Below are 8,393 nucleotides of genomic sequence, written 5' to 3' on the forward strand. Positions count from 1 at the left end.
TAGAATTCTGGTCTGATTTATAATTGGTGTATTTTAAAAGTCTCCCTGCTGGAAAAACTCCATGAAGTGACACCTTTGCTCAATCAACTCTGGAGTTTATTGGTGCTTATCTGCACAGTTTATGCACCAGTGAATACACAGTATCAGCTTCTATCTGACGAACAGCTGTAAAAGACATGTATCACCAGTTTTATCATTATGCTTGAGCGGGAAAACCATCACAATGACAGTTGTTTGTATCAGTTCTAGACTTTGTTTGAAGGATTCACTGAAGCATTTTTATCTTGTGTTCAGAAACTTGAGATACATCTCCACAGAAGTTGTTTCTCATCAAAAGATGGATGTGCACTCTGCATCTGGACAGAGTAAAACCCATGTTTTAAAATACACAAATGTGTTTTTTACTCCAAAAATGTAATTTAATATTAGGCTATGATACTAAAAAATTGTTTTTTTGTACTTTATTTCATTTAGACGTTTTCAAGTTCACAGCCCTTGTTACCCCCTTTTTGCTTGAATTTAACTCGTTTACACATTTTTTTTTTATTGAATATTTAGAATATTTAGAATATAATTGCAATAAAGTTGCAAGTTGCAAGCTGCATGGAAGGGCCCTCATACCTTTGTGTACGTCGGGGGCTGGTACAGATTCTGTGCCTTTACTGCAGAAACACATGATTCAAAACCTTTATGACCTTTAAATTCTGCACAAAGGAGTCGACTGTTCTGTTGCGTGGATGGATCACATGCACATGAGTTTTACTTTCTAAAACAGTAATGCTTTACGAATGGAGAACAAGTTGCTGTGAAACATTTCAGAGTGACTGACAACTGAAGGAGAAGAAGTTGCCAACATTATCAGAAATCATGTGGTGCTGAATGATACATTGTCTTTTTGCACATATGAACTTAGAGGAAGTTTCAGGAGCATGTCAAAGTGTTAAAGCAGTCTTCCCTGTTGCCATTAGTTGAAATTATGACTTAGAGGAAATATTTCCATGTAGATGTGGACAGGTCATAGACTGTATATAAAGTGTCTTGATCGCCACCTTGTGGCTGGCTGCAGTACAGGTCATAGATCCTGCCTCCTCCGTGTTAATGGATGGGACATCGGCCCAATTAAAAAGTCAATGAACATTTTAAATACATTTTCTCTTAAAGAAAGTTTCTGTCATTTTAAGGTAGTTCTTATCACACTGATGATTGTTCATATGCTCATGTTTTCAGGTTAGTTTAATTTGAATTAGTTGACAGCTCAGACTGACTCGTGATTAGTTTAGTGCACGTATTGGTGGGTATTTTCAACGACAACTAAGATTGTGCAAAGTTTTTTAAACCCTAAAAAATGCATAGAGAGGAAAAATTAAGGGGACAAAATTTGAATTCTTATAATAGTGCTTTGTAATAACAACAACGACAACAAAACTAATAATAACAAACTGACTGATATCCAGCAAATGTGTGGCAGGTATTACAATGGAGACTTACTAGCTGATTTCTGTGACTGAGATAGATGTGTGAGGGGGAGCTCAGCTGAGGCCCAATACTGTTGACAATAAATATTGCATAGAGGAGAAACTTCCATTACAAGAGGACTTTTTCTGCACTAACCGTGGAACCACCTCTTCCCTAAAAATGTCATGCAACCTGGTTTATTTAAAGTCACGACTGGGGAACACACACCACTGCCTTTTAAAGGTGACTCTAAAGGCCTCTCATACATCACGCACAGTAGCTATGAGTAAAACATATTTAGAGAAAGTGAACAGGAACTGACTCAAGATCCACATTATGAAAATTATAATGGCTTAATGGAAGTTATATAATCCCTGTGGCAGATCCAGGATAATCTCTTGTGTAAAAACCAAAGCCTCAATGTGGAGAGAGGAAACCATTCATAATCTTCTGCACGAACCAGAACACACAGTTGTCTGTCAGGCTAAACCAGTTCACATAGAGTTAACACAAAAATGTTCTTCCTGTTTGGAACTATGCATACAAATCACCACTGATATCCATCAAGGCAGCCAAAGTAGGATCACATTCAACCGGATATGGGGCAGCATTTACCTTCAAAATAAAAGCACTACACTTGTGGCATGGGACTTTTTGGGATGCCAATGTACGATAACATTTTTTAAATTAATCTTTAATCAATTAAGAAGCAAATTCTGATCCCTATCAAAAATGCTGAGTTAGCTGCGTTTCATCATAGGGATAACAATCATTATCCTTTGGAAAAAAAATGTGTTCCATCCATCCATATACTCTGGGATATTTGACATTGGCTTTTTTCTGTGCCTTTTTGAATGTCAAAGATTCAATTGATGCCTGATTTGAATACGTTAGATATGATTAAAGTTAATTTGTATAAACCACTGAAAATAAAGCTGCTGTAAGCACATAGCATTTTCTGCCAGGCTTTTAACCAATATATCAGGTGGGACACACAGTTTTAGCCTTTTTACAATGGCTTTCAGTTAATTTATAAATAACAGGTTATTTTAATTACTTAAAAGGCACTTTCTGTAGTATATTGCTGATATTGTGTTCCCACGTTACCCTGCTCACACTTTGAGATCCTCTGGCAGGAGCCAGGTTCTCGGCTGAGGACAAAGGGGGGCAGAGCTTCTAATACACCCTGCCTGAGAAAACACAGCAGGCTGAGTCAGGCGTGTCTGGCGTACATTGTGTTGATATTCTTTTATTTATAATTTTATGACTGTTTTTTGTTTGCTGTTTGTTTGTTTGTTTTTATGGTATTCTCTAATGTTACTTGCGTGGTTTTGACCTGCGAAGCACTTTTTAACTTTGTAACTTGCAAAGTGCTGTGTTAATAAAAATATATTATCATTACTCAGAAACCAGACTACATTGAAGAGGAAGACAAACGGGAAAGTAATACCTTCCTGAAATGACTTTTATTGTGAAATGACGGGCACTGGAAGCGGAAGTGGTACAGTTTTCGGTCTGTGTCACCGGCTGACGTCACTGAATGGGAGCTGAGTGGGGACAGTTTAACCAAACTAATAAAGGACTGGGACAGAAGATAAACTCCAGCAAAGATCAACGATGTCGAAGACAGAGAGCAAAGACATGACAGAGGCGGTGAGTGTGTGTTCCAGTGTGTGTTTGTGTGTGTGTCTGACCTGAGCTGGTTGTGTTGTTGTTTTTTTACACCTTCTTTTTAACCTCAACACTTTGTGACGTGTTTGTTCAGATGGAGGAAACGATGCAGAGACTTCAGGGAAGGTTTCAGGGCATCTCCGAACAGCTGGAGTCCAGACATATCCTTTGTTTCTGTCTTTACATCCGGAACACAAACTCTACACTGTTCCACACTTTCTGTTTCAGAAAGGACCCCGGAAGCAGTTTTGGTTCAGGCAGCTGTGAGGTCTGTTAGTTTACACACTCACACCTGAAGACATGTGGGGCGTTCAGATTTAGTCTCAAGTGGAAAATGTTTGCTAATGCTGTTTGTTAGAATATACATTTGTTAAATTCAAATTACATTAGAATGAGAGAAAAAAAAAAGTGAGTATTGGTTTATGAGTAGAACTTTATATAAAAACACTATCCATTCACTATAGTCATTGTAGGAGCAGATGTGAATCATGTGAATGGTAATAAAGCATTTCATGAAATATTAGACAATTGTTATATATTCATACATTTGTGTGCAAAGTTTTTTATGTACCATGTACCAATTGCCTTCCCTTTTCCTGTTAGTCATTCAGTTTCCTAACTACTTATAATTAAATTAACATTTTATTTGTAATAATATATAATTTCTTATTTTTTTGCAAATTTTTGATTTTACATCATGAATTATTCATTTATCACACATTTATTTTGTCTATTCATTAATAGATTAACTTATTAGTTTTGTAAACAATTTTTAATGCCTATTTCTACAGTACAATTGTTCATTAATGCAATTATTAGTGTTTCCATGACAATAATGGTCTTCTATTGCCTTGTCTTCATTTAAAGGTCCAAATGTCAAACTAATAAATAATGTTGTTTTTACGAATATATTCCTCTATTTGCAGCTCAATAGCACATTCTAATAATGATCTCAATAATAAACAGAATTTACACAATAATCTTATAAATTAAATAATTATGAAATAGTCCCATTCATTTAAATGTTGTTTACAGTGCACTAGTGAGACCCTTGTAAAATAAACTTATGAGCAGGGACAACTTCTTTAAATGTTGTGTTATGCACGTCGCTGTCAACCATTAACACCAGGTAAACCAGTTTACCTTTGAGAATGTACTTACGATTGATGATTGTGCTGTACTGTGTGGTTGCAGTTTTTCTGTGTTGTTGCTGTCGTTGCTGTTGTACTGTGTTGTTTTTCAGTGTTGTTTCTGTCTGTTTGGTGTGCAGATTTTTCCTTCATTTTAACACTAACTCAAATGGGAACCCGCATCGATGACCTTGAGAAAAACGTCTCAGACCTGATGACCCAGGCTGGTATGGAGGAGCAGGCGGTTTCAAAGTGACAGCAGGCCCACAGTTCATCTGACACATAAGCTCTTCATATTATACCCTCAGAAACTGTGGGTTCACTTTGGCTCTGAAGTTTCACTTTCATCAAACATCCTGAGATCTTTGAGTTGGCATTAGTTTACCTCTACAGATTATATCACTTTAAGGGTTTGGCCTAATGTCAGTGTTTTTCAGGGTGCTACAATACTCCTAACAAATGTGTATCTCTCAGTGCCTACACCAATCACAGGCTAAAGAGGATCGGATCACCATGTTGGCATGATCATTTATTTTGTAGTAACACTTGTCATTGTTTTTCAAAGCATGTACCATCAGATTGTTAGGCATTACCTCCTGTGGTGCGGCCAAAAGAAGGAAGAGCCAAGAAATAGCATGGGTGAGAATAGAGTTTAATTCACGATTTATTGTTTACAGTCTATTTTCTTACTAAAAGATCTTGCTCATATCCTTAAAGTGTAACTAACAGATTTCAATGCATTTACTACCTCATATAGAATATTTTCAAAATGTTTTAATATCTTTAATGCAGCATTTTTTACACATTGTGGTCTTCCTCTCCCCTGTTAGTGCCAACAACATATTTATGTGCATGTACACACATTTTGGGCATGTGTTGTTAAAGCAGGAAATATAAATAGTGAAGGACATTGTAGCTCAACAGCGCCTCTATTGGTCAAACACTCAACAAGCTTAAACACATGGAAGGAGACTGACTGACAGAAAACACTGCAGAAGATGTATTCAGTGTCTTAACAGCAGTAGCTTTACTTTTAACAGTTGAACTACTTACTTCAGTTGTTCCTCAACATTACTCTGAAACCAATGTCAGTCTGGTCACAGTAGTAATGTAGTAATCACAGTCTGAAACCCTTTTTGTAACTATGCATACATTTCATCTAAAACTATGAATGATGGGGGGGGGGGGGGAGAAATATCTCAAAGCTATGATCCAATAACTTCACAGAAAAGACCATTATCTCTCTTCTTGAGAAAGAACTGCACAGTTCAGACCACCACAGGTCCTGTTAAAAACGGCTGCTGATTGGTTAATCAATGATTATTCCTTTATTCTTTCCACATAACCACTTAAACATTGCAATACAAAGTGACCAGCCGCAGTAAAAACACCATTTATTGTTATTTGGATGTCACTGCTACAGACTGAAGTATTGTTTAATTGAGGCCTGTAGTTTATCTGGATTTCTGAGATTTCTTGATCACATCTATGCAGTTTATTCCTGAGTACAACACAGAGTACTAGGTGTAATACAACTATGTGCTATATTTCACATCTTCCATTTTCCTCTGATATGTTTAATGCACATTATGTTGAACTCAGATTAGCAATCAGATAAACCGAAGTATATTCTATGTTTTTCACTGTGCACCAAAGTTAATCAAATTGCCAAATAAAGACTTTTTTTGAACATTTTCGGTTACTGCTTCTTGGAATCACTGAATTGTGTTTGACCTCACAGTAGCTTTTCCAAAAGAGCACCAATCATCAAATTATTCCTTTACTGCTGATATATTTATATTAGGTACAGAATTGTTATTTGATTCTTTGTCACTGCAGAAGTCCTTTACATCAGTTTACAAAATATAATTTCTACCATTTCTACCGAACTTTTACAATCTGTTTACGGTAAGTTGAAGAACAGAGAACAATTTACCTCTATTGGCCTTGTCAAATTCCCAGGTTGGGGCAAATATTTGAGATTTTCTATTTGAGTTTTTTTTCACCCTATTTTCAAATTTGATGAAATCTTAAAGTTGGTTATTTATTTATATGAAATGTACACTGAAATCCATTTTGCAACTTTATCTCATTTAATTGACATTTTTCAAACTACACCAATGTCTCCATATTTACTACTTGCTCCATGCTAACTCTTAGTTGTCACTAGGTTTGCAAAGGGGCGGAAAGTTTCCGGTAAATTTCCGGAAACTTTCCGGAAACTTTCCATGGGAAGTTTAGCTCGGGAATTTTGGGAATTTTGAAAAAAAAAAAAAAAAAAAAAAAGCAAATTAAACGCTGAGCAATAAAAACATCATTCAAATTCTATTTTAAATATGGATGGAATGCAGCACACGCTGCACGTTGAGTTTCAACCCTCCACTGTGCATTCTTCCATCACATGCACAGTAATTCCCAGCATCCTGCACACTACAGCGCAATTGAGACCTGCTGTAGTGTGCAGGACTAGTCAGGTAAGTTCCGATGATATTACTGGGGAAAATATATTAGCATGCTGATCATCTAGCCTATTTCCATTCATTTATCCATCAATTGTAAAATATGTTTACAGCGGTTCCAATTGTTTGGCTAACTATTTATATCTCTGGCATTGCATTAGTGTTTTTTTACAAACTTTTTTCTCATCTTATCTACAGAACAATGCCACGTGCACTATTTCATGTGTGGAGACATTTCACCCAATCCAATGTAGAAGGAAAGGCTGTTTACATTTGCAAATACTGTGCAAAGACCTATGTTAAGAATGACACAAAGATGTAGAAGCATATAGCCCAAAGTTTCCTCAGGGCTCAAATCAGCCTATGACAAAACAAAATGTTTATATTTATGTCTGTATATGACAAAGTAAATACAGTTAGTATAAATTACCCACAACATTTCCAGTTTATTCCCGTTAATTCCCGTATATTCCCGTATATTCCCGTTAATTCCCGTATATTCCCGTTAATTCCCGTTAATTCCCATGGAAAGTTTCCAACTGTAAATATTCCCGGAATTTTGCAACCCTAGTTGTCACACACGTCTAACATCTGTTCCGTTTTATACGACAAAGGATAAACGGTTAGATCCATAAGACAAGACAATGTGATACATGTTGTTATTTAGAATTTAAAACCTGCACATGTGACTACAGTGTCAACTAGATTCAAATTTTGGTTGTTTTCCCTCCTAAGTAGAAATTCACATCAATCTTTCCAATAGTCTGTCACATTAGTCATATGGCAGCATGAAGGATGTGGACAGCAGATAAAACAAATGTCATAACTCCGCCATGTGCAAGCGGTGCCTTTAAATTCAAGCTGCACCAGATTTCATGCACTCATACATTTTGGTCGTCTAAATATGCCTGAATAAATCAATCAATCAATAAAACCTGTTGAAGAAATATGAAGATAATTGCTGTTGTTGAACCTTTCTATCCTGTTTCTTATACTTTTCAGTCTTGCGAAGAAGGGTTAAAGAAGTTGCTAAAAGACACAGTTTTTAAATTTGGCTCCAATAAAAAGTAATTTACAATAGACAAATCCACTGAAGACTACAGGGATGTAAACGTTGCTTATGTAAAACTATAATCCCCTCTAGTGGTCGCACATAGTCATTACAGTAAGTGGATGTGTAGCTGACCATGGTGCTGAATTTGAATTTGCTCAGTTTGCTGTTCAGCTCATAGGTTTAGCTGCTTATGTTACTGGTACATCTGTACAACCCAGTGCATGACGCGACTCACAATCAGAAACACCTTTCAATATACTGTAGTTCAGTTTAGCACAACATTTTAACTATAGTCTTAATAATAAATATGTAATTTGCAAATTATGATTTAAGGCCTGTAAGTGGCCAAGAGATCCGTGATGCGTTTGCCCCCTTGGCTCAAATTAAGAGTTGTAGATACAACAGTTTGTAGAATGATAAGCTACAACATTAACATCAGTTACCTTCTTTATAATACTGTGCCTCTAACTGTGTGGTTATAATATGGTTGTGCCGTAACATGAAGGTACATGAAGAAATGCTTTGCCCAGTTTGATGTAGAAGAACTACAGTGACCTGCACACAACCCTGATCTCGATTCCATCCGACAAATTTGAGCCTGTGAGCCAGGCCTTAATGTTTGTT

At 36.4% G+C, this 8,393-nt stretch overlaps 2 protein-coding genes across 2 annotated transcripts in view; one reads left to right on the forward strand and one right to left on the reverse strand.

Moving 5' to 3' along the window:
* Nucleotides 1-3,332, reverse strand: part of LOC133026201 (solute carrier family 66 member 2) — a 29,386-nt gene extending 26,054 nt beyond the window's left edge. The window contains exon 1 of the mRNA XM_061093069.1: nt 3,150-3,332. The gene's annotated coding sequence lies outside the window, so the exon portion shown is untranslated. The remainder of the gene's footprint in view (nt 1-3,149) is intronic.
* Nucleotides 2,993-5,428, forward strand: LOC133026202 (heat shock factor-binding protein 1). Its single transcript, XM_061093070.1, has 3 exons — nt 2,993-3,108; nt 3,221-3,285; nt 4,416-5,428. The coding sequence occupies exons 1-3, from the start codon at nt 3,073-3,075 to the stop codon at nt 4,510-4,512; spliced, it is 198 nt and encodes a 65-aa protein (XP_060949053.1). The 5' UTR covers nt 2,993-3,072; the 3' UTR covers nt 4,513-5,428.
* Nucleotides 5,429-8,393: the final 2,965 nt, after the last annotated feature.

This window comes from Limanda limanda, chromosome 19 (genome assembly GCF_963576545.1).
Source record: "Limanda limanda chromosome 19, fLimLim1.1, whole genome shotgun sequence".
NCBI lineage: Eukaryota > Metazoa > Chordata > Actinopteri > Pleuronectiformes > Pleuronectidae > Limanda > Limanda limanda.

Excerpts from the sequence above, each read along its gene's own strand:
- LOC133026202 (XM_061093070.1), top strand. The coding sequence starts at position 3,073 with ATGTCGAAGACAGAGAGCAAAGACATGACAGAGGCG. Across the intron at positions 3,109-3,220 it reads GCAAAGACATGACAGAGGCG|ATGGAGGAAACGATGCAGAG; the intron begins GTGAGTGTGTGT and ends GTGTTTGTTCAG. Across the intron at positions 3,286-4,415 it reads TCCGAACAGCTGGAGTCCAG|ACTAACTCAAATGGGAACCC; the intron begins ACATATCCTTTG and ends CTTCATTTTAAC.